General features: G+C 36.5%; 1 protein-coding gene across 3 annotated transcripts in view; it reads right to left on the bottom strand.

The window, feature by feature from the left end:
- The window catches only part of MTDH (metadherin), a 54,480-nt gene that overhangs the window by 15,682 nt on the left and 10,979 nt on the right, over positions 1-27,819 (bottom strand). Inside the window, exons 2-8 of one of the 3 annotated variants that reach the window (XM_070383009.1) lie at positions 22,779-22,880; positions 9,175-9,259; positions 8,289-8,465; positions 6,808-6,873; positions 5,048-5,284; positions 2,486-2,575; positions 427-525 (exon numbers count right to left, since the gene is read on the bottom strand). In XM_070383009.1, coding sequence (XP_070239110.1) covers positions 427-525; positions 2,486-2,575; positions 5,048-5,284; positions 6,808-6,873; positions 8,289-8,465; positions 9,175-9,259; positions 22,779-22,880 — 856 coding nt within the window. The remainder of the gene's footprint in view (positions 1-426; positions 526-2,485; positions 2,576-5,047; positions 5,285-6,807; positions 6,874-8,288; positions 8,466-9,174; positions 9,260-22,778; positions 22,881-27,819) is intronic. The other 2 variants (XM_070383010.1, XM_070383011.1) reach the window with 2 other exon arrangements.

Here is a 27,819-nt window from a genome sequence, read left to right as displayed (position 1 = left end):
TTCTTATGCTTCTATTGGAAATTAGACGAAGAAAATGGTTTTCTACCAACATAAAAACCTGCATACCTCACAAATTCAAAGCCACTCTTACATATTCTATTCACTCTAGTATATTAAAACTAGGGAAACAAATAGAACATTTATTTAAAACAAACAATTTTAAAAACTATAAAAACTACAGTGCAACTATAAGAAAACTTCATGTTTGAATATTGCCTCAATCATGAAAACTGAATTTAGTTTTCTTTTTTTTTAATTCTACAGGTATTTAATAATCGGTTTGTAGTACACATTTGGTATTAAGTTATACTGCTATGACCTAAAAGGTGAAAAATTAGATTTAAAATTAAAACATAAACATGAATTCAGGGTGCTAGAAAGAAAATTCTGAAAACAAAACAAAAGTAAACTAATAAAAGGACATACTTAACCCAGACCATTCATCATCGATATAGGGTTGATTACGGCTAACATCCCACTGATAATCAGAAGTGGTAGACTGAGAAACTGGCTCAGCGGTAGACCCTTAAATGAAAACGAATGCAATAAAATTAAAAATGGAAATTTCTAATGATGTTTCATAACAATAGTTCTATACTTTGCACACGAAGATTTAATTATTTTTCATTTCTCCTAAAAGGAAAAATTCAGACATTAGAAAAAGAGTTAAGATAAAGTAGAATTGAGGGTAATTTTAGATTAAGCATGATAATCACTAGATTGAATTCACTGACCAGAAATCTATTTTTTCCCTAGTACCGATCCATTAGATTTTATCTTTTATAAAATATACTTCAAATTGGCTATCTCCAAATTTCAAGTCAAAAAAATTTTATTTTTCTTAATGAAAAGTAATAAAGCATTAAAAAAAAAAATCCTAGATGTTTCAGAATATCCCTATATCCTTAGAACTGTGAAGGAGAGAACTAGAAAATGTCTGAGTTCGCTAGAACTTTCTAAGGAAAAAGACAAAAGAAATAGATGATATTTAGACAAGTGAGGCAGAAAGAAGCCAAAGAGAATTTAGAGAGTTGTGCCGGCGGTTTGGAGACCAAGTTAAGTTCAAGCGCACTTACAGAGAAGAGAAAATTATCTCCTAAATTTTTTGTCTTCATTTCTCTGGGAGGTGGGGAACAGGTGTGGTGAGTGGGAGTCACACTGCCCGTAAGCAGTGTGATGAAAGCTGTGGTCAGACTACTGTCCAGGACTTCCACAAAATTCTGCTTACAGTTTTCAGGGCATACACATTCGAAGATGTTTGGCTCTACTGACATAAGCTCATTTTAGCATGGAAATGTAAAGCAGTGCTTCTCCATCAGGGATTCATATACCCTGGACCTTCTGCATCAGAATTTGCATGTGTTTTGGAGTCCTTCTTAGGTGACTCTGATACTCACTTTGGATTCAGAGCCACTGATATAAAGAAAGGGTTAAGAATATGTTTGTATAAGACACTTAGCCATAATCACTTCCTTTCATAGAAGTCTTCACAGATTTTCAGTTGGTTGTAGATTAGCTTACCACTAACATGCTTGACATAAACTCAAAATGGTTACATATTTTAAAAATAAACGAACAACCAGAACAACCCTATAAAATTCATATATAATTAGCACATTAGTTGCTTAGAAAGACTATAGTAACACTGTTGCTATTTCTTTAGCAGCTTTCTCTGAATATATGGAGAGAACAGCATCCCTGTTGTACAAAGTCACCAAATGAAGGAAGAAATTAACTTGTACCTCTGGAACTACAGTGGTACCTCTGGAACTACAATGTAGCCTGTAAGACTGGGGGTTGGTAAATCACAACTCATAAGCCAAATCTAGCCACCCCCCTTTTGGTAGGTGCCCAGGAGCCAAGAACAGTTTTTATATTTTTAAATGGTTGAAAGAAAGAGAACAAAATTTCACCCAGATACACTCATCTGGTTTATGCATTGCCTCTGGCTGCTTCCGTGCTACAAAGGCAGAATGGCCCACATAGCCTAAAATATTTATTATTGGGCCCTTTACAGAAAAAGTTTGCTGACCTCTCTTCTAGACTAGTGATTCCAGACGCTGTGGAACTACATGATCAGCACACTGGGACCATGAATTATTATTGATAAATGGCATATCTATGTAAGTAATGCTGGATTGATGGTAGTTTGGTTAGTAATAATGGAATAAACTAGTAACAGAAGTGTCATGACTTTGAAGGAAGGCCTTCTATTAATATTTGCATTCGTCTGCATGAGTGCCAACATGCTTTCAGTTATGTTAGGCCACAGAATCTTCCTATCTACACAATAAAAGGAACTAAGCCACCAGCAGTAAGAGTTTAGGTCTTCCGCTCTCCGTTTCAAGGCCTTTGCTACTTTATGTTGTTTATCTATAATTTATTTGGCTAGTAGTACTTGACTCTGATTATTTTTTCAAAGAACAAGTGCTAAAATTAAACAGAAAATTTTTTGTTAACTAAATGAAAGACTGTTTTCACATACCAGAAACAGCAGAGTTAAGTGTGAGAGATGCAAAAGAAGCAGAATTCTGTTCAGAGGTATTCATTCCCCTATCCACACTAGACCAAGCAGCTGTTAAAATAAAGAACGTCACTTGGAACCTTCAATTTGCAATGAAACTTGAAAGACACGTAAAGATTTAAAACTATGATAATAATATTTAAAGATACCCTGAGAGATCAGAACCACCTAGTACAGTAATAGTGGCTGTTTATTGAATGTCTGTTATGTACTGGGCTCTTGACACCAAATACCTCTAATCCTTAGGGCAACGCTGCTAGGCAAAGTTTCAGAGCAGTTAAGTGACTTGCTGACAGAAAACACCTGAGCCAGCCTGGAACCAGAGCCAACTTTCCAAGTCCATGTTTTCTCTACTATGGCAACACAGCTGATTGTGCGCCACAATGAAGCTACTACTAGCCTGGATCAGGCACTGAAACTTGGTACTTGACTCTCATTCTAGCCAATCCTTTAAACTACTTAAATATGAGGTTCACAAAGGTTCAATAACTAGTCTAATCTCCATAAAAGCCAGTATGTGGAAAAATAGGGATTCGTACCAAATTACTAGGAACATGCTCATTCCACTATACAATGATATCTTCTCAACATTTTTAAAGCAATTTCCTACTTACATATGAGTATTTTTAGGAACATATACATCTATGAGGGCAGTCACATCTGCCTCTTCTCAGAAACTAACTGCAACCCTCATTTAATACAGTTCCTTTCAATTTCAATAAAGGTCCTAAATCCATCTAGGCAGGAACTCTAATCTGATGCTTAATTTTTATCTACAGCAACATTATGCAAGTACTACCATCTAATTTATGTCCTAATTATGATAACACTATATAGCTTTTACAAGTAAATTACAAATATCTCAAAAGGTCATAGTTCTAAAGATTACTTGATTAAACATGACCATTTCTTTTATTAAGTGTGAAAGGATGCTTTATACCATAGAAAGTTATTCTTTTATCACTGCTGGAATGAGGCTAGGAATTTAGGGACTGTCTTTTACAAAACAAATTTTGATATTTCTACACAATTTTTGGACACTGCAGGGGGAGAGAGAACAAACTTAAGAACAATATTAGCAAATGATCTGAGGTTTGTTTCTTGGGGATGTTGCTCAACTTGAGTTTTTCTAAGCTTGGAAGTGATGGGAAAAGCAAATAACATAGGAAGAAATAGTTTTTTCTACTTAAACACTAAAAATTCTGTAATTATCAATCCCCCAAACTAAAATAAACCTGCAATGAGCATAACAGAAAAGATATGTTTAATGCACAAGGAATTACAAATTAAAGCACAAAAAACAAGAGGCTATTACACAAATGGGCAAAGAACATGAATAAACAATTTATGAAAGAAATAGAAATGATCAAGAAAGTTGTGAAAAATATTCATCCCCATTAGTGGTTTAAAAAAGTTAATCAAAATAATTTATGTATTTTTTTCTTATTAAATTAGAAAAGATTAAAAAAAAAGAATAGTCAACCTTGGTAATATACATATGATAAATGACACTCATACTGATGCTGACAGTATAAATTAGAACTTTCCTAGAAAATACTTTGACAACATGTCGTAGAGCATTGCAAACATTCATATTTCCTTTAATCCAATCACTTTCAAGAATCTCTCCTAAAGAAGTAACCCCCAACAAATATATTCACTACAACATCATTTATATTTCTTTTAAAAAAAGAAAAGTTATTTCTCTGATAATGTAGGAACAGTGATTGTCTATGCTATGCTTACACAATGTATTATAGGATCATTAAATGAAATACAGAAAGTAAAGAAAATGTTTGAGGTACAATATTAAGTGAGGGAGGAGGAAAACAAAAATGTACACATGATTTGGATTATGGGGGAAAAAAAGAAAATACTGAACTTGTACACAGGAAAAAAAAAGAAGACCATAAGGAAAGGCCGTCACTGGGTGATATGATTTAAGAGTAGGTTTTTCCTTCTCTTTTTTGCAGTTTTTCATATTAAATATGCATCCGTTTTCTATCACACACACAACCTGAAATTAAGTTGCTTTTAACTTGAAGGCTCTAAACAGAAATAAGGCTCTAATAGTCTTTATCTTTAGAATCTAGGGGAAAAATTAATTAGCAACAGCCATTTTGTAGACTGTAAAACAGTATATAAAATTGATGCTAGAAACTGTACCTCCATTTATTACTTTTATTTAAACTCAATAGTAGTACTGCTGAAATTAATCTAGAAGTCTGCTCACACATTACACTTATTATAAGACTAAAAATACACAATTATACTAGTTAGCTACACTGATAATCAAACGTGATAAAAGCACATGAAAGCATTAAGAGTAAATAATGAATGCTATTATTCACTTATTTAATTCCCAGTTTGCTCCATGTGAAGGATCTGAGATGAGTTAATCATTTTCTTTCTGTACAGCTTGACTAATTTTTCTACCAATGGATCTGTTTTTCATTCTTGGAAAATTTTAAATGTACCAGATAAGCATTTTAAACTAGCTTAAAATTTTCTAACAGCTCTTACCAATGCCAGAAAATATTGATCGGTCATTCCAACTCCTTCCCCAGTCTTTTCCATTTGCATTAGCATCTCCAGTGTCTTGACCCCAAGCAGATGGCTCGGTTTTCCTCTTGCCTGCAGGAGCAGGTGAAACAGAGTTCCACTTCTCCTCACCTGCACTGATCTGTGAGGAGAGTTTCATAGACTTTTCATTCCAGCCTCCTCCATTTATAGTGAGGTTTTCATTCAATCCTGGAGAAACTTAAAGAAGAGAAAACAAAGATTAAAAATGGATACATGACTCCTTGTTAAAACTGGAGTATTTTCAAATTTCCATAATCGCTTGGCTTACATCTATCACTCATTTTCCCCCTACTGTCCTCTAAACAGATCAAGCTTTAAAGATAAAATGGAAGGATGTGAAAAGTAACATGACCACCATCGATGACTTTTAAAAAATACAAGTAGGTTTGAACTTATATATATATATATATATATATTCACACAGTAATAATGTTTTCAAAAGCAGACTGACCTGCTCAAAAGTACAAGAGAGCAAACAGGAAAACAAATATTCTGGTATACTCAGAATACTCACCCACTAAAAACACAAAGGCTTCCCCTTAGTTACATGCTCTTTCCTTAAATGTTTATCCATATATATTATGTCTAAGGCAGTGATTCTAAAACCTGGCTACACATAAAATCAAATGAAAAATTTCTTAGATGTAGACACTGGAGTTTGAATTTCAGTAAGCTCTGGGAGTTGGTGATGGACAGGGAAGCCTGGCATGCTGCAGTCCATGGGGTCACAAAGAGTCGGATACTACTCAGTGACTGAACTGAAGACATTAGAACCTCAGCCCAAATCAATCAAAATCAAAATTATGAGGGGTAGAGCCCAGGCATCAGTATGTTTGTGTGTACACATTTACATGCAGGTATCCATACATATGTGTAAAGCATGTATCTGTGTATACACACACACACATATAAATATACATAGGTGTGTGTATATAAGTACATGTTTCTTTTTATATACATGTGTGGCTTTCTAAGGTTCCTAGATGGCTGTAATGTGTAGCCAGGATTGAGTACGAAGGAAGCTGAAAGTGTTAAGAACAAGTCTGAAATAAGAAGTTGCTTCTTCATTTCTGAATTTTTGTTTTACTACAAACACTTCAGTTTTTAGGTAACAGATACCACTCTCTACTTAATTCAATCTTTATCATAAATCAATAAATAAAATATATTTTCCTTTTGTGAAGTACTGTATAATTTTAGAGCACAGTCCATTTATTATGAAAGATTTGATACTGTTCAGGAAGCAGTTTAGAAGATTAAAGGTATTAAGGTTTCTTATTTAATACACAGAATAAAAGTCTTTTATCCCATATATGCCTATATAAAACCCAAGTCCATGGGAAAAAAGAAATCTTTTTCTCTATTGGATTAAACAATGTAATTGTTTAATTCTCTATTGGATTAAACAAGTAAGAATCAAAATTGCATATAAACTATTACTAAAAAAATGTTTTTTCATACAAGGGAGAGGGATGAACAATGAGAATAAAGCAATGTACCGTTAGAAGTGGAAGTGACTTTTCTGTTTATCTATTTTCCAAAATCTCTGAACTATGATTATGTTACTTTAGTAATTAAAATCATTTCTAAGACTTTTTTTTTCCTTTCAGTGTCATTCATGTGAGGAAAGAGACAGATATATATGTTTCTATTAATACTTTGATGGGCCTTCAATTTAAGTTACATGTAATTTCTCTCACCCTGAAGTGTAGAATCTCCTTTTCCAGACTTAAAGTTGCTAACTTGAACATTTAGATGAGAATCACCTGGTTGAAATAAAAATAAAATTTGTTTAATACTAAATAGGTTATTATGCACATTAAAATTAGGAGTAACATACAAATTAATTTTTTACTAATTATTTATAATAAATTGTTCCTTGAAGTACTAAAGTCTTATACTGGAAAAGAGTTTTACTCACAACATATTTCACATGTTCTTAGGAATTGAGTTCTCTAGTTACCATATTCTTAGTCAACTAAAATGCCAATAAAGGACCTGGAAAATTGCCCAAGTAGATATAGAGTCTCCTGTTCTACAATGGTTATCAAGATTCTTTAAAGGAGGAATTGGAGAACTGGGCTCTGTAATTGGATTCAACTTTGCCACCTCTCAACAATACCAGCTAGCTGCCTTTTCAACAATCCTGGAAGCAAACACATCAACTTAAGAACAATTTTGCCAATATCTGGACCAGGATTTAGGAAATATGGCAAGAGGTGAGACCACACGTTATAACAAAGACACTACTGATATTTCTCTGACACTAAAAAGCATAATGATCATAATGTATCAAGAAATCAGCATGACACAGGACTGCGCTAGCAAGGAAGGCATGCAGCAAACAGTGAAAAAGGGCGAGCAACACAAATGCCACAGCAGGGCCATCAGGCGACAGTGGAACGGGCGAGCAGAGATCAGTGCTGTGCCGCAGCCATAAATTCCACCAATCCATGCAGCAAAAAAACAAAAGCTATCAAGGCCAAGACACAGGTCTGAAGACAAGGGGGAAGTGCTGGCGATTAATGAAAAGGTAAAGGCAGGAAAGCCACTGCTTTGAAGCAAGATGAACAGCATCACTGCAGACTGATGTCCCCAGGGTAAAAATGACAGCAATGGAAGAATTACCAAGAGGCCATCAGTATCGGATAGTCTGAACATTTGAAAACTTGGGAAAAGCATTAGCTCCATAATGTTTGCAGTTCCAGTCTAGCTTTATCAAACATCTACAGCATTCTCAAAGAGTCGGAGTGATAAGAAGTTCAGATAGAACCCACACTATCCAGAACATGCTTGTTTCATCTTGGAATGGAAGCACCCAACATGCAGAATGGTGACAAGTCATTTCATTAAATGAATGTCCACTATAAAAAATGGAGATGTTAAGAGAGCTAGGTCAAGGCAATTACCTTGAGAAAAAAGCAGCAATCATTTTCTCATGTGACTCAAGGCAGAAAGGCAACTTTAATTTAATAGGTCATTCATTAGGCAGTATGTAACAAGTGACACTGCTGGTACCAGGTAAACCAATATGTGGTCCACAATGCTCTCACGAAGAAGGGTATATCAGCACAATGAGGTAAGCGGTTCAAAATAGCCAGATTTCGATATAATGATATTTTGTACATCTGATTAAAAGAAATTGGATTTGATGTATCACTCTTATGTTCCACTAATATACCTTTATTCTTCTTGGAACCAACAGGAAATGATGCAGTTGTAACTTGCTCGGTGGTAACTGTGATGGTATTTTCTATCCCAGGGATAGTTGAATCCAATGAACCAGAATCAGACTGCACCTTATCACGTTTACGCTGCTGTCGTTTCTCTCTGTGACTAATTTTAGTTTCCCAGGCTCCTGACATAGCCCCAGAAAAAAAAGTGTTATTCAGTAGGGGGAAGACAAAAAGGTTGCGATTTTGGGGGGGAAATAGGGTGGGGCACCTGAAATATGATAAATTTAGATATTAAACTAAAAACCAAGAGTGCTGATTATATTCATTTATCCTATGAATTTATTCTAATTGTGCTGTTTCAGGCAGCTAATTGCCATTATTTATTCTGGTAATTTTGATCAGATCTGTCATCTATGGTTTAGAAAAAAATTGATGTAAGTTATCTTGTATCTTTTTTTATCTTGCTGGGTAGAACTAGTAGGGGAGTGTTATATATACTATGGGTTTATTAGGTGAGGACAATAAATGGCTTACTTAAAAATTTTGTACAGAGTCTTCTAGGGATGGTATATTTAAGAACAATGGGAAAAACCCAAGCCACACTTCTAGGAAACAAAGACAAAATGAATGGTTTTTAAATTGCTCAAGATATTGAGCTAGACCTTAAATTTCAAGGCAGTTCCCTTTAAGGATAGAACTATTAGATCCTTAAATAATTTAGGGGAAAAAGTGTCTCCTAATAATGTCACTGATGTGTACATTAAAATCTCGAGTTATTAAACAGAAGAGCTAAATACTAGATTAAGCAAAACAAATGCGGCTTTTATATAATGCACCTTGGTTAAAACATAAAACTTTTTTTTTCTACAGTCCTTTCACTTGCTCAAGTACCTTCATCAACTTCCTTTCCATCATGGCGTGAACTGTTTTGCACTGCTTTAGCATCTGACTTTGATTTCTTCTTATTTTTCTTTGACTGAAAATAAAATAGAATGTTACTTAATATTTCATTATGTTTTCGAAAAGGTAGAAGTCAGTAAAATACATAATGAAATGTATGATGCTGACAACTAAAAAAACTTAATGTTTGATTAAAAAACTTAACATATTACATGGCAATAATAGTATGAGGTTATCATTTATTTAGTCGTTACTATATGCTAAGTACTTTACACTTAATTCTTTATTCCTTAAAAAAAAAAAAAAATCACTGAAGACAGTATTATTCCCATTTTAGAGATGAGAAAACAAAGATTTAGAGATGTTCAATATTAAATAGGCTGCTCTGGGTCACATGAAGTTAACGGATTAGGAAATAGGTCTATCCGGCTCCAAAGTCTGTGGTCTTAGACATCATGTTATCCTACCCTAAATCATAAATAAGGCACTATGCCATGGTGTTCTCAGCACAATAAAACAAAAGGCTACTGCAAGTGGTCAGAAAGAAAATGATGTCCTGATTGTTGGTTTTTTGATTTCGAAAAACAGATTACTGGCATATTCTATGTATAACAAATTAATGAGTCAATTGCACAAAGCAGCCAATATTTTGTCAGTTCCAAAGCAGTGTTAAAATATCTAAGATTTGAATATGGTACATGTACAGTAATTCATTCAAGAAAAAACACCTACACGCATGCAAGATACGGACATTTTTAGAATGGCCTTCCAATTCCCTTCTGCTAATATTTTCTCCTTTCAAAAGCTTGCTAAAAATTTCACAAAGTCATGATAAGTGTTTTCAGAAGAGAACTACTATTCATAAAACACAGATTTTATTTATAGTTGTTAATTTATACTTGTTTATTTACTGAGATTGGCTATGTATGTGCTATTGTACACTATCAAGTTTACAATGAAAAAGAACAGGGTAAGCAGTAAATGACAGTTTGAGTAAGCAATAAATGACAGCTAATCGCTTTTCTTATTAAGAAACTACTGACAAATAATTTCAAGTGACATCAGAATATATAAAAAACGATTACAATTTTTTCTTATATTCTCCACAGTTGATGTGCATGTTTCTTTACATGTTCCCATTATCATGAACATGTTTTAATGTACTGCTTTATTACATCTATCAAACCAGGCTCATATCCACTTAAAGAAAAAAATTTGAGACACCATCTTTTCAAGTGCACAACTCAGTGGTTCCTGGTATCTTCGAAGTTGCACAACTATCACTGCTATCTAACTCCAGAACCTTTTCACTGTCCCCCAAAAGAAACCTGGCATCCATTAACACTCACTCCCCACTATCTTTCCCCCTCTGGTCCACTGACCCACCACTGATGTACTTTCTGTCTCTCACATTCACTCTTAAGCAACGATTAAGCACATGAAGCATCTATCAATTACAATCTAGAGCAAAGGTCAGCAACAGTTTTCTTTTTGCTCTGGCTGCGTGGCCTGTGGGATCTTAGTTCTCCAGCCAGGAACTGAACCTGTGCCCTCAGCAGTAAAATTGCAGAGTCTTAATCACTGGACTGACAGGGAATTTCCAGCAAACATTTTCTATAAAGGATCACACCCTAAATATTTCAGGCCTTGCAGCCCGAATAGATATGTATGTAGCAACGAAATAATCCTGCTGCTGTAGCATGAAAAGCAGTCACATACCACACAGAATGAAATGGGTGTGGCCATGTTCTAGTAAGTTCTATTTATAAAAATTAGGCATATCTGGCTGAATTTGTTGGCAGGGGGGTTGGGGGGTGGGGGTGGGGTGTGTGGTCCAGAGTTTGCTACCTCTTGGTCTAGCAGAATACTGTCCAACAGAAGTATAATACAAACCACAAACATGATTTAAAAATTTCAGCATATATTAAAAAAATATATAACATTAATTTTTGTATTTCACCCAACACACTATCCAAAACACTATCATTTCAAAATGTAATCAATATTAAAAACTATTAAGATGGGCTTCCCTGGTGGTTTAGCAGAATAGAATCCACCTGCCAATGTAACAGATACAGGTTAGATCCCCGGGTTGGGAAGATCCCCTGGAGAAGGAATGGCAACCCATTCTTGCCTGGGGAATCTCACCATGGGATTACAAAAGAGTCAGACATGACTTAGCAACTGACAACAAAATTAGTAAGATAGTATGAAAATAAAGAATGTTGAATAGCCATATGTGGCAAATGACTACCATATTGGACAGTGTATATCTACAAAAACTAGGGTAAGTACCCCAACCTATGGATAAAGAAACTGAGGCCATAAAGAGATGACATAAATTGCCTAAGATATAGGGTTATTAAGTTTTGAGACTAAAATCCAGTTCTGACTCCAGAGTCTGCCCTCACAAATCTTTCCTTTCTGCCTCTCTACATTTAATGCCAAATATAAATTCAATCAAGTATTAGTTATGTGATTTGAGGCTGAATCACTCTAAACCCCTTTCCTCAATGGTCATATGGGACAAAATCTACTAACTTCACGTAAGGTTCTTTTAAGGATTAAATAGGATGTGAAAGCAGACTGTTAACTACAAAGCACTATACATAAACTTTGATCTTCCCAACCCAGGGGTCGAACCCAGGTCTCCCGCACTGTAGGTGTTCTTTACCAGCTGAGCCACGAGGGAAGCCCTAACAGAGGGAAGTTATACAAAAAGAAAAGAAATTGTATTCACATTGAAATATATTATGATTTGTTATTAAAACAAGGTCTGCAGAAAAGCAAGGAAAATTATCTTGACTTAGGCTTTCATCTTGTTCGACTTCACTATTACCTTTAAAACTAACCTCATTTTAAAAGTAACCTCTCACTCAGATGAGACTTCAGTTCAATTCAGTTCAGCCGCTCAGTCGTGTCCGACTCTTTGCGACCCCATGAACTGCAGTACGCCAGGCCTCCCTGTCCATCACCAACTCCCGGAGTTCACCCAAACCCATGTCCATCGAGTTGGTGATGCCATCCAGCCATCTCATCCTCTGTCGTCCCCTTCTCCTCCTCCCCCCAATCCCTCCCAGCATCAGAGTCTTTTCCAATGAGTCACAGCATCAGAGTCTTTTCCGGATGAGTCAACTCTTTGCATGAGGTGGCCAAAGTACTGGAGTTTCAGCTTTAGCATCAGTCCTTCCAAAGAACACCCAGGACTGATCTCCTTTAGAATGGACTGGTTGGACCTCCTTGCAGACCAAGGGACTCTCAAGAGTCTTCTCCAACACCACAGTTCAAAAGCACCAATTCCTCGGCGCTCAGCTTTCTTCACAGTCCAACTCTCACATCCATACACGACCACTGGAAAAACACAGCCTTGACTAGATGGACCTTTGTTAGCACTTAGTAACATATAAAATGCTTTAGAGTCACAGGTTCACACACTAATTGACTCAGCCATCCTAGTGAGGTGAATCTTTTACTTCTGATCAGCTCCACTACAGCTAACAGTTGAAGGAAAACTGAGAACTTAAGTTCTGCCTGTTACCCATAGTTCCCCCTCCCCCAACACTGTTGTAAGCTTCACCATCAAGCTGGGTGAATTATTAAAGTAGCTTCTCTTGAATGGTATTCACGCAAATCAAGATTTATTAAATACCTACCATGTGTCAGACATTGTTTCAGGAGCTCAATATATATAGCTAAATAAAACTTTCTACTAGTGGAAACTGTACTATAATAAACTAATATGAAAAACAGACATGTAAATGAGACATTAGGAGAAATTCTTCAAGGGCTTCCCTGCCATTGCTCACTTCCCAACATTATTTATACCAGTCCAATTAATTTATATTCCCATTACAAAATTCATACTGTTTTCTACCATCTATAAAGTCTACCTTCCTTATATGACATATAAGGCCTTCCACAAATTAATCTCTACTTTATACTCTTTTATTCACATACATGTAATGATTTGGTTCCAACAGGACTGTCATCTCTAATACTCCTCTCTTTGCCCAAACTCTACTGACCATGAATTTTCTCTCAAAATAAAGTACAGTAGCCTGGGTGCTTTAGGATGACTTTCTTTGTACCCTTTACCATGTATCCTCCCCCACTGATGGCCAAATCCTAAAATGATGTTCACTATTTTTTCTTAACTCGGCTCAAGTTCCACCTCATCTGCTTTATCCCTGACACTTTCCTGTCCCCTAATTAATTAGTAACTTTTAACATCCTGAATAAAGGTGCGAATGACTAGCCATATATAAAAGATGTAGTAAAGCTTAATTAAAAAAAAAAAAAAAAAAGCAGTATAAATAGAAAGCCTAATATTTTCTTCGTTCATCCCAGTGGATACTTTTGGAGAGCACAGTCTTTAAAAGCACATGCTAAAGCAGTTCTTAGACGACGCATAATCTGCTCTCAAATTCACAGAACTTAAATATGAGCTGGGAATCAAATAAAACACACAGACATACTTCCATTACTAAGCTCATCTTTCAATCTTAACATAGACATTCCTAATATTAGACAATACCCAAATAAATGCTACTGTTTATCAGAGGGGCAAAAGGTACACCCTGACAGTAAAAGCAAATCTACTTAAATGGCTAACTGCTCTCTTAACAGATATTGCTATTTTAAAGAACTGAAAAGTATAAACAAAGGCAGAACAGTGCCCAGTTAATGCTAAAAAGATTAACTTAGGGAGTATAATCTAATATTTGTATTGCATCAAAACTATCATAAGAATACTGAACAAATTTTAAGTGAAATGATATTTTATTTTGCAATTAGCTATTAACACACAAGGTTAAGTAGCCAGGTTCTGAATGTAACCCTTAATTCAGTTTATTCTCTAACTTGGAAACTGGTTCTTAACATTTGGGGAAACTGACTTAATATTTACAACTCTATAATTATCTAAAGTCTCTGCTGGCAAAGTTAGGAGTGATAAAGTAAATACAGCACACACAAAAAAGGAACTCTGAGTATTTTCTAAAGGCTAGAAATGGATACTAGAGTGTTTTCGTCTGCTGACTAATGGCTGGTACATGAGGTTTTTCATTAACTCATGGCAATAACTTTTTTCTGAGATTTTTGTTCTGCTTCCATTGTATCAAAATTTCTTTTTTGCAATGGTGACAGTGGTTTTAAAACTGTACTTGGTACAATACCATTTACAGGTGGAATCTAGAAAGATGGCAGAGATGAACTTATTGGCAGAACAGAAACAGTCACAGACGTAGGGAAGAAACATGGTTACCAAGGTGGGGGAGTGGGACTGACATACATGCACTACTATCAACCAATGAGAACCTGCTGTGCAGTGCAGGGAACCCTACTCCACTATTCGTGGTGACCTAAGGGGAAGGAAATTAAGAGTGGATGCATGTATACATATAACTGATTCACTCTGCTATACAGCAGAAACTAACACAACATTGTAAAGCAACTATACTCCAATAAAAATTAATTTTAAAAAATCAGGAAGAAAAAAAGTACTTGATGGGATTTCCCTGGTGGTCCAGTGGTTAAGGTTAAGACTCCGTGCTTCCACTGCAGGGGGTGCACATTTAATCCTTGGTCAGGGAACTAAGATCCTGCACGCCACGAGGTGAAGCCAAAAATAAAGTTAAAAAAAAAAAAAAAAAAAGAAATGTACTTGACAAAATTAAAAGTTGTTAGTGAAATTTATTTTGAAAGTTTTAGCAAATGCCACTTGAAAAGTATGAAAACGACTGCTTCAGGATCAATTTCATCTACTTTCTACCTAAACAAATATGGCAAGTCCCTAATTTTATATTGCTCAACATTTTGGCACTATTTTCCTCACTTGTCTCAAACATACAGGCGAGCTGCGCCTGGTTAAACAGCAAAAGATGAAATGAAAGGCCCAAAAGGCATATGAATTCCATTCCTCTACTCTATCTAAACTAGCAGTTCTTAATTTAACTTAGCAACTTGATGACACAAAATCAAGATGAGATTATGAAAAATGTCACAAATCTTTTTAAAAGTAGAGGCTTGCAACTGACTTCCCCCATTTTGGGGAGTGGGTGTGATTTAAACTAGACTCAGGATCACCCTACTCACTACTATCCTGATACATTTTTTTGAATGGAAGAGTAGAGTTGCAGGTGTTGGGAATTGCACACAACGTGTACTTTAACTCTTCTCATCCTGGTTATTTTCTTCCACAGCATTTATACCTGCTCGTTTCTAGTTGTTTTCCCCACTAAACTTCATGAGAACAGTGACTCTTTTATCAACACTTTCATCCTGTTTTACCAACCATTATATTGCTAGAGCCTACAATGCTGTATTTTGTACACAGAAGTGTTCCATTTATGTTCGGTTTATTAATGAAAGGGCCTAAAACTAGACTGAATTACATATAGCCCTATTTACCCAACTTTCACTGCCCCCTCAAATAAAATCTGAGCTATTTGTATACTTGATTCACCAACCAAGCCATTAAATTATTTAAATATATTTGGTGTTAGCTCATAAGTTATGGTACATTGCATGAGCCGCATGATTATCAACTTATAATCTTAAAAATTTATAAGAAACCTTTCTTAAGAGCTTCTTTTATGGAGCCCTTAGCTCTTTCCCAGATATGGTTCTCACATTTCCAATTCTTTCTTGTTGTTCAATCTTTCAGTTGTCCAACTCTTTGTAAAGCCATGGACTGCAGCACACCAGACTTCCCTGTCCTTCACTATATCCTGGAGTTTGCTTAAACTCATGTCCATTGAATAAGTGATGCTATCCACCCATCTAGTCCTCTGTCGCCCCTTTCTCCTCCTGACACTTCCATCTTCCCCAGCATCAGAATCTTTTCCAATGACTTGACTCTTTGCATCAGGTGGCCAAAGTTTTGGAGCTTCAGCATCAGTCCTTCCAGTGAATATTCAGGACTGATTTCCTTTAGGATTGACTGGTTTGATCTTCCTGCAGTCCAAGAGACTCTCAGGAGTGTTCTCCAGCACCACAGTCTGAAAGCATCAATTCTTCAGCAACCAGCCTTTTTATTGTGCAGCTCTCACATCCGTACATGACTACTGGAAAAACCACAGCTTTGATTATACAGACCTTTGTTGGCAAAGTAATGTTTCTGTTTTTTAATATGTTGTCTTGGTTTGTTGTTGCTTTTCTTCGAAGGAGCAAGCGGCTTTTAATTTCATGGCTGCAGTAACTGTCTGCAGTGATCTTGGAGCCCAAGAAAATAAAATCTGTCAGTTTCCATTGTTTCCCCATCTATTTGCCATGAAGTGATGGGACCAGATGCCATCTTAGTTTTCTGAATGTTGAGTTTTAAGCCAGCTTTTTCACTCTCCGGTTTCACCTTTATTAAGAGGCTCTTTAGGGTGGTGTCATCTGCATATCTGACGTTACTGCTATTTCTCCTGGCAATCTTGATTCCAGCTTGTGATTCATCCTGCACAATAGCCTAAACTAATTCCACTTGGGTGATCCATTCTTGCTTCAATCTAAGCACTTTAAAAAATAAGTTCACTGTTTCACCTTTGAACCACCTACCACTTCCTGCCAGATAGCACTACAGCATCATGGAAAAACAATGTGCTAAGGCAGTACTCCTGGTTCTAGTCTCAGTTCCACTATTTGTTAGGCATTCAGACTGAAAAGTGTAAAGACAGAAATGAGGGTTCTTTTGGTTAACCTTAAAGAAGGCCTTGAAAATTAATTCCTTGGGTGGAACCCAAATCACAAAGCTATAGACTGTGGTACAAGGGAGCCTGGAAGGTCAAAGAGTCCAAGACCTAGAGAATCAGATGATATTAAAGCACTCCAGATAACGAGACATTTTAATGAACCCAAAAGACTATATTAAGAGTTTAAAACAGGGGTTCAGGGAAAACAAAAAAGAGATCAGACAGGCTTTGTAAACTATAAGACCTCTTTTGCACTCACTCAACTTTGCAAAAGCAGCAACAGACAATATATAAGTAAGTAAGTCTGTCTGTGTTCCCATAAAACTTTCAACAATAGACAGAGAACCTGATATAACCAGTTGGTCTTGGTTTGACAATCCCTGGTTTGAAACTACAGTTTCTAAGATGCATTATGGAAGATAAAACAAATATATGTAAGTTCCCTGGGCATGCAGGTTTTTCTCTATTTTGCTAAGAGCTGTTACAGTTTATGCTTGTATAAAATCTATGCTGCCTCAGAATAATTTTGTCTTTGGTCTTCTAAACACTACTCTTCACACGTCTTGGTCATAGGATAATCTTTTATACTCTTAAAATGTGTTGAGAATATTGAAGAGCCTTTGTTTGTGTGGGTTGTATCCATTGATATCTACCATTATAAAGTTAAGAATTAGTTTAGATATGAATTAACTTATTTCAAAGTATAATAAACTATATATTGTATAAATATACCTATATAAACAAATTATTTTCCAAAACAAACATTTTAGTGAGAAGACTGTCATGTTTTACATTGTGCAAATATCTTTTGCATCTGGCTCCATTTAAAAAAAAACACCTGGATTTGCATATTATGTTTTGGCGTTAATTTACTTTCATACGTTGTTTGATTGAAGCATATAAAAATATAGCTACATACATGCAGATATGTAACTGGAAGTAGTTTTTTAGTAGTTTTCCAGATAATAGTGTTACTTTTTTTTTGCATTAAAAAAATGTATTTGTAAAGCAATTTGTAAAGCCTGGTTAAATAGCAAAGTACTGGTTAAATGAAGTGTAACTGCTTTACAATGTTGTGTAATTGTGATATTCTTGATAGTACACTGAAGATTGGTAGTTGCAAGGGGAGGACAGGGAAAACAGGGAGCAACTGCTGAACAGGCACACGTTTTCTTCTTGGGAAGAGGAAAATGTTTAAAGATTAGATTGTGGTCACAGCTGTACAACTATGTAAATACACTAAAACTGTACACATGAAAGAGCTAAGTTATATCACAGAATAAAGCTGTTTAACAAGAAAGAATGAAAACCAATGTGTCTGGAGCTTAGAGACGATAAGTAGGAAAAGACTTGAGCTACAGTGCCTTTGATTATGTTCAAGATTGTACAACAAGAACAATGAGAAGTCACGAAGGAGTTTAGATAGAAGAAGGAAAAAATATTACACCAAAACTTGTCAAATGTAGTTTCTTAAAAACTGTTGCAATGTTGAAGTTGAAACTTCGTCAATGAGCTTTCTATACTACATTAAAACCCACTGATCTTGTACCTTAAATGAATCTTTTATACTTGTCTAATTTTAGAACATGCAGTCATTGAGCATTTGGAAAATACTGATTTGCTGAGTTATACTAAGCAGAGCATATACATCTCTCAAAAGGTTAAAAAGCATTCCATTATACACAATATCTTAAAAAAAAATGTTAACATCACCACTGACCTCATCATAAATTCATTAAGTACTGGGATGTTGTCAAGCTCATGGCAGTAGACATTTTCCAAATTTCTAATTTTTACTTGGAAACAAAGCACTTTTCAACAATACTATCAGTTGTTTTCCTTGAAGTGTCCTGACCATTTTTGAGAAAATTCTACAAATACCGAAGTCTAAACAACCATGGCCTGTTTACTTCTTGTTCTCTCAGGTAAAAATGGAGTACCAAGGACAACCACTGTTTTTCAGCACACAGCATACTTTATGCATACTTTCCATTTCATCATACAGAATAATGAAAAGGCATGTATTCAGAGGTCAAGATTTAATAAAATTATCATTTTTATAGATTCATCAAGGATACTTTTAAAGTGGAACAAGCGTTTTTTTTACACTGTAAGTAGACTACTGTCAAGAATTCAACCACTATTAGTTTGGTGTCACTGACTTTATTTGTACTACAGAGTCAACAGTTTTGCTCACTGTTGCTTTTGGACCATTAATGCAAGAATTAGAGTAAAAAAGACAATGTCTCCATTATTAGGAAAACAGTTTTGTCTTCTGGGACCCAAAAAAGGTCCTTGGAACCTCTGCCCAGGGGTCCATGGACCACACTTTGAGAACTGCTATTTTAGAGAAATTGAGACCATTCCTTGTGATCCTGGGAAATTTATTAAACTCTTTTCAATTAGCTGTATTAAAAAAAAAAGATAATACCCTCCTCCCCAGAGTTGTACGTTAGGATTAAGAGATGTGGAAATACTTTGTACATTGTGTACATCACAAAATGTAAGAAGCTGTTAATACTTATAATGAATATTTCAGTAGGACAATCACTGACTTCGTCCTCAACAACCTGATGGTGACTAAATGTTATATACATTTTTGCGTTTGTTGTTTTTCTCACTAACCACCTTTATATTTCTATCTTAATTCAGACCTTTACAATCATGGATGCAATGCTGATTTGTTCATTATAAATATTGCTGAACATATCTAAGTTTTTATAACACCCCACCCCACCCTGACCTGTCAAACTTGACTGGCCTTTCCCTTGAGTATGTCTAAATATATTCTTTCATTTCAAATGAACAATGACTGTGTTCACTTGTTTCTCTCCTCTGCCAAAACTGGCCCCCACTTCTACTTACTGAAATACCATCCCCACCCGCAATTAAGTCAATCTTTTCTGGCTACCCAAATAGGATAATCCTTCTTCTCTGAATACCTGGCACTCAAGGCCTTACAACTGATAGCTTCTCTTCCGTTTGCCTTTCCTTAACAAGGCTGTAATCTCTCTGAGGGTAAGTACATCTTCTATTTTTCTTTACTCCCTTTCAGCATCTAGTAGCACAATACATTCAGCCCGGCTAACGGACCAATGTATATTCTATTAGAGACCAGCATCAATGAAACACTGACCTTTAAGCACTTTTGGGTCAAGCACGGACCCAAATGAAAACCTGGTGGCTTAACTTGCTTTATATACTCAAGATCTATAGCTCGTCTTACCTGCTTTTTAGACAAAGTTTTATCTATAAGGCTTACTCAATTGATGGACTTCCCTGGTGGCTCAGTGGTAAAGAATACACCTGCCAATGCAGGAGATGCAGGTTTGAACCCTGGGTCAGGAAGATCCCCCGAAGAAGAAAATGTCAACCCACTCCAGCATTCTTGGCTGGGAAGTGCCATGGACAGAGAGCCTAGCAGGCTGCAGTCCATGGGTTCACGACGTGACTCAGTGACTAAGTAACAACAACAAACAAGTGACAAGACAAGGTATTCAGTATCACTGCACAGAGTCCAACTGCTTTATGGGCAAATTGTGTTTCTCAAATTGACTAAGGTGTCAGTCTGAGACAAAAACAAATATATAATAATATATATTAAGGTACATAATAGATCTAAAATGTTTATTTATAAAAACAGACAATAAGAAACCTGAAAAAAACCCACATATTTAAAACACATAAAAGCACGCAGCACAAAAAATTAACTGAAAAGAGAGCTGGACTGAACCAAGTTAAAAAGGATAAATTTAAGATGCAAGATGGAAAAAAGAAATACCAGCCATGGGTTGTAACATTTATTATTAAGCAAAAAGTCAAATCAAACAGGCAACTAACCGAAGGCAGAAGCCTTGCACTGAGAAGGCAACAGTGGCTAAAAGGAGGTGATTCTGCCAAGTGATCACAAAGTGCATGGGCTTTGGCATCAGAATGAGCTGGGTTCAATTCCTAGTTCAGAAACTATTAATATACATGAAATTAAGAGAAGTCACAAAATCCCTCTATACTTCAGAGCCCTTATCTGTAAATGGGGCTAATACTATTTGCCTGGAGGAGTTTTTGAAAAGGATTAGAAATAATACAAAGCAGTAAAAAGCACAGACTTTGGAGTCAAGATGGATCTGGGTTAGAAGTGACTATACTTGTAACAGCTTAGGTAACTTAAGCCTCAGGTTTCTTATTTTCAAGATAGGTATAATACCACCTCCTTAGTGTTCTTATAAGGATAATTAAAGTAACATGTATAAATATTCTAGAAAGTCTTAAAAGTACACTCAGCGAGCGCTCAGTAAGTTGTTCCCACTATATGAGTAAATACATTTACCTCATCTTGCACAGTGCCTGTCACATTATAGATACTTAACAAATGTCAACTATTACAATTATTTTCTAACATAAGATATTTCAGAATGATTTTAATCATCCTGTGGTTTTACATCCATATACATACAATCTATATATGATTAATCAGAGACAAATGGTAGCTGATAAATTATTCCAACTACACATTTTTCAGGATAATTCAGGGAGTAGAAGCAGGAGTTAAGTATAAAATGCTCACTAGTAGAGAGAAAGCCCAGGAATAAGGAAACATTAGATGCAAGAAGTATAAACCTATATTAAACATATAGATTATTCACACTGTAAATTCACAATTCCTAAACTGTATGCTTATTTGTTAATACAAGTAATTTTCTATTTATTTTACTGCCAAAGGACAAGTCAGGCATATATTTAATTCTTTCCCACAACCATCCTTCATTTTAAGCTATCCTACCTGCAGTTATCTTGGCCCTAGAACAATTTCACTGGATTACAGGGGCAGAACTGATCTCACCAGTTCTTCAGTGTTACTTTGAAATTACAAGCATTAAGAAACTGTATCGACCATTTCACACCAAGATTCTATGGGGCAGGAGCTGCAGTACCTTGGTTTCTAGACACTACTTACCTACCTGTGGCTGCTTTTTTGTTTGCTTTCCCCTGAAAAGGAGTTATGTATGCACAGGGTTAAAAAAAAAAAAAAAAGGGTGTGCATGTGTGTGCAGTTTTTTTTTTTTAATTTTCAACAAGTTTGGTAGTAATAAGGGAGTGCCTAGAGGAGACAGCATCTTCTAATACGGGAGCCCTGATATTATAAGAAATGAGCAAAAGCTGGCACACAAGTTCATCTCTTTTGTTGTTGTGTCACTGGTTGTGCAAAACTGGTATGCAGTTTTTAATATACCAAAGGAATTAAGTAAGAAGTCTCTTGCCCACAGCAGGAGGTACCACTGTTAAGTTTCTTATACATTTTGCCTACTTACAAGCTAAATTAAGTCAAATAAAAATGGGTCAGTTCTAACACTGGCAACTAGAAAATGAATAAAATCCCAGGGATGTATCATTATGGGGTATACACTGTCTTATTTGAAAATTTAACAGTGCACACCCAAATCTTTTAATAATGACCTGAGTATAGAACATTTTCCTGGTTAAACAAAGTCAAATTGTATCTAGTAAACAGATGATTATGCTGCTATCACAAAAGAAATCTACTTCAACACTACAATAGGACAATCTGTCAAGCTTTTTAGGTCAGATGTGCACTATTAGCAAAGGTAACACAATTTTGTTTTCCTGTAAGAAATATGTAACATATCTGGAACCTTATTCATATAAAAGATGTTCAAGTCGTGAATAAGTTGTCTTTGGCAGAATGCTTAATAACGGCACAGCAATGTTTAGAAACACATAGTGATACATCCTTCCTTAAAAACACACAACTTACTTAAACCTTCACCATTTATCCATCCACTATGGTAAGCTCACATTTTTAGTTTTCCTTAAATGGGGGGGTGGTATATATGTAACATTTTGTATGTCACTCTCTTTATTAAGAGTCTTGCATATAATTTCATAGGCTCCCAAACTTACCTTTTCATTTTTCTTGTCTGTCTCTATTGGCTGCTTTGCTGTTACACTTCGAGGAGTTCGGACAACTTCTTCCTCAGCCACTTCAATGGTCCGTCCATTTGGCTGCAGAGCAACAAAAATGGATTCTGTTATCAAATTGCCTGGCAGATCAAACCAAAGATTTATACTCAGGAAATAGAATCAATGATCAAATTCTTCCCCCAACCCAAATTAAAAAGACTTTTGTACAGCTGTGTCATCTAAGACTTGTCAGACTACCATTTCTAGGAACTTGTAGTGTAAAAAAGAATGAACTTATAAGCAAAATTTGTACCACAAACTTATATTCTGATTTCACCTAGGCATCAGTACCTCCAACAAAAAATAATGGAATGGAAGCAAGAACTAAATTGTACTTGCATTCTGACCACCAACTGGCTGTGTACTCAGAGTATTTCATTATCTTTGAGTATTATTTCTACATCTGTACAAATGATAGGTCTGATCTATTCAAAAGTCCATGAACGTTTCTGGTACAGGGCCAAACAGAAAATATTTTCGGCTTTATGAGCCGTGTAAGTCTCTGTTACAACACAAAACTCCGCTAGCACAAAAACAGCCAGAGATGATACATAAACAAATGAGTGTGCCTGTGTGCCAAAGAATTTTACATAGGTGGAGGGCCATATTGGTCCATGGACCATAGTTCATTGGTCTTTGTATTAGATAATCTCTAATGTCCCCTGTAATCCTACAATCCTATTCTAGGATTTAGAAGCTTTACTAACCCAATGCCACAATTTAAAAAGGCTATCTCAGCTTTCCCAACATCTCTAAAACCAAATGATAGCACTCAGAGATTTTCATGAGTAGAATGAAGTCTGTGAACACCAATCCTAGGTTTTAATCAGAATCACTCATTTTTTTTTTTTTAAATTAAGCATTTCTGAGCCCCATCGCCAGAAATATACTTAGATTCAGGGCTCTAAAGAAAAGGACCAGGAATCTGTATTCTCTCTTCTTTCTAGATCTTATTACTTCTTTTCACTTGCCCATTCTCATATTCAACACAGTAAGTTAATAATCAATATACTAGTTTTAATTGCTTTATTCCCAGTTCTTGCAGAACAAACTTTCATCAATTACTTATTATAGCAGAGCTATAGTCAAGAAAACAATATGAACGTGCAAAAGTCCTCTAATTTGACATTACCTACATTTGTGCTAAATTATCAGGGATATGCAGTTGGAAAAAGCAGACAAGATTTACAGCAGAAAAATCAAAACAAAAGCTGTCTTTTACTTGATTAAATTCCTAGTTAATCCAAATTTAATCTGCTGAGTTTTGAGCAACTTGTTAAAGGCAGACGGCTAATGCTGAAACCAGGTGTCCTTACTCTTGGTTTGGCTTTCTTTCTTCTGTGCCGCTCTGCTCCTTTAATGCTATCCTTCTCATTTCTGTTTATGTATACTGGGGGGCAGGGATGAGGTGGGGTGGAGGAGACAGTGCACAAAGAATGGTCAGAAACCCTAGAAAGGGACTTGGACTTATAGCCATATCCACATCAGGAATACAACACTTTTATTTAATTCTATCAATACTTTCCAGTATCACCACCTTACCTGTCAATTCTCACATGCCATTTATTTCAGACCATCCTCTATCTAGCCAAACTTATTTTTTCAGGTTTTCTGGGGTCATCTTCACCTTTCTATGTAAGCTGTACTCCACCTGAACAGTCTCATAGCTTCAAGTCCACACAGTTCCCCATCTCTTTACTTGGCAGCTCACAAGCCTCATATATGTGAAACTTCATTTAACTAATCCTTTCAGGAAACTATCATAGTCACTTATAAATACTTCCATTTTACTCATGTAAACGACTAAACTGAGTCATTTTATATACTGGGCCTCCTTGGTGACGCAGTGGTAAAGAACCCACCTGCCAATGCAGGAGACAGGTTCAATCCCTGGGTTGGGAAGATCCCCTGAAGAAGGAAATAGCAATCCACTCCAGTATTCTTGCCTGGGAAATCCCATGGACAGAGGAGCCTGTCAGGCAACAAGTCCCTGGGGTTGCAAAAAGAGCTGGACACAACTTAGGGACTAAGCAATAACAATTTATATACTAACTGTAAAAAGGTGAAATTAAGTGGTTAAAAACTATTAAAAAACCACCAAAAAGTTGAAGGAAATTCCTTTGAGACAACTGCAAATATGTTGACAGAGCCGCCCAAATCAAAGATGAAACCATCTCTCCTTTTGAACAGTCAGAAGTCCTCAATCAGTCATCAGGAACACTCAGTTTCCATTTCATAGGCTTCCAATGATCAGCAAGCCAAAGGTGGTCCCACGCTCCAATCCCTGCTGATTTTCCTTCCTTCTCTGCAACATCGACTTGTGTAGCGGCTAGAACTGCAGCTGTTCCCTTGGTCTATGCGGATTTCCCAATTTTCCACTATCTCTTGGGCTTTATATAGGTCTCATAATTATTGGGACTCCATAAGTCATCAACAACTTCCTGCAAATGCCTGATATCATCAAACACTGATAAAAAGCTTCCTACCCTAAAGAAAAAGTCAACAGGAGGAAGAAAGGATACACTATTGTGGTTGTGCCTCTCCTACCCACCAATAGCACTAATCTGGTCTTGTATTCTGCTACCGCTGGTCAAGAAGGCCTTGTCCTGGAAAAGCACTGTTGTTGTTCAGCTGCCCAGTTGTGTTTGTGACCCCATGGACTGCAGCACGCCAGGCCTCTCTGTCCCTCACCATCTCCCAAAGTTTGCCCAAGTTTATGTCCAATGTTATCAGTGATGCCATCCAGCCATCTCATTCTCTGACGCCTTCTTCTGCCCTGAATCTTGGCTAGCATCAGGGACTTTTCCAATGAATTAGCTATTCACATCAGATGACCAAAATACTGGAATTTCAAATTCAGCATCAGTCCTTCCAATGAGTATTCAGGGTTGATTTCCCATAAGATTGACTGGTTTGATCTTCCTGCTGTCCAAAGGACTCTCAGGAGTCTCTGCCAGCACCACAGGACATCAATTCTTTGGCGCTCTGTCTTCTTTATGGTCCAGCTGTCACAACTGTACGTGACCACTGGGAAGACTATAGCCTTGACTATATTGACCTTTGTCAGCAGAGTAATGTCTCTGCTTTTCAACACACTGTCTAGGTTTGCCATAGCTTTCCTGCCAAGAAGCAAACATCTTCTGATTTCATGGCTGCAGTCACCATCCACAGTGATTTTAGAGCCCAAGGAAAGGAAATCTGTCACTACTTCCACCTTTCCCCCTTCTATTTGCCATGAAGTAATGCGGTCAAATGCCATGACCTTAGTTTTAATAAACAGTTTTAAGCCGGTTCTTTCACTCACCTCATTCACCCTCATCAAGAGGCTCTTTAGTTCCTCTTTGCTTTCTGCCATTAGAGTGGTATCATCTGCATATATGAGGTTGTTGATGTGTCTCCCGCCTGTCTTGATTCCAGCGTGTAACTCATTCAGCCTGGCATTTCTCATGATGTGCTCAGCGTATAGGTTAAACTAACAGGGTGACAGCAGACAGCTGGGTGGTACTCCTTTCTCAATCTTGACCAATCAGTTGTTCCATACAGGGTTCTAACCATTGCTTCTTGACCCACATACAGGTTTCTCAGGAGACAAGTAAGATGGTCTGGTATTCCCGTCTCTTTAAGAGCTTTTCACAGTTTATTATGATCCACACAGTCAAAGGCTTTGGTGTAGTCAATGTTTTTCTGAAAGAGGTAGATGTTTTTCTGGAATTCCCTTGTTTTCTCTATGATCCAGCAAATGTTGGCAACCAGATCTCTGGTTTGTCTTCCTTTTCTAAACCGAGCTTGGACATCTGGAGGTTCTTGGATGGCATAATGCTGAGCCTAGTATGCAAGCTTTTAAGCATGACCTGACTAGTTTGGGAGATGAGTGTAATTGATAGCTAGCACATTCTATAGCACTACTCTTCTTTGAAATTGGGATGAGGATTGACCTTTTCTTGTCCTGCAGCCACTACTGGGTCTTCCAGATTTGTTGACATATTGAAGGCAACACCTTGATGGCATCATCCTCTAGGGTTCTACTGGAATTCTGTCACATCCACTAGCTTTATTAACAGCAGTGCTTAACGCCCACTTGACTTAGCTCTCCAGAATGTCTGGCTCTGGGTGGCTGACCACACCATCACAGTAATCCAGAAAAGCATTAACCACATTTAAATTAGTAAATCCCTAAATGGAAGCATGAAGGCTTCCCTAGTGGCTCAGTGATAAAGAATCCACCTGCCAATGCAGAAGACAGGTTTGATCCTGGGTCAGGAAGATTCCCTGGAGAAGGAAATGGCAATCCACTCCAGTCTTCTTGCCTGGGAAATTCCATGGACAGAGGATCCTGGTGGGCTACACAGTCCATGGGGTCACAAAAGAGATGGACACAACTTAGCGACTCAACAACAACAACAAATAAAAATGTATTATGTAGATTTGCTCACATGAAAAGAACTAATCACAAACTAACACTTCAAATCCAATATTACTTCCACACTCAGTTTTACATGAAAGTATTTTCTCTGGTCATGGAGCCTTAATATATGCAATGTCACTTCTATAGATTAGAATTACATGAGCTTCTCTCTATGCCCCAGTTTAAAATTCTCTGGAAAATTCTGAGGTGTTTCCCTCTAGGGCCAGTCAAAGTTAATTTTATATATAGCATGCAACCTATACTTTAAATTAGACCACTCCAAAATATCCTTCAAATTTGGTGAAAATCAACCAGTAACAGAAAAATAAAATTTCTTATGTGGATAAACTTGTAGACAATGCCATGTCAACCTTAATATTAATACATTTCCTCAACTCCCAGCCCAGATCTTTCTTAAAAATACATTCGCAAAAGAACATGTGTGTGTGTGTGTGTGTGTGTGTGTGTGTGTGTGTGTTTTGGGAGGGTGATAATGCAGAAAGAAAACACCCAGCTGACAATCATGAAAATAAAAGGGAGGAGGGGGCCACACAGCAGGGGAGAAGGGTCTTATTT

This window comes from Bos mutus, chromosome 14 (assembly GCF_027580195.1).
Source record: "Bos mutus isolate GX-2022 chromosome 14, NWIPB_WYAK_1.1, whole genome shotgun sequence".
NCBI lineage: Eukaryota > Metazoa > Chordata > Mammalia > Artiodactyla > Bovidae > Bos > Bos mutus.
Note: the sequence above shows the minus strand (reverse complement) of the source record. Positions and strands in the feature narration are given on the sequence as shown.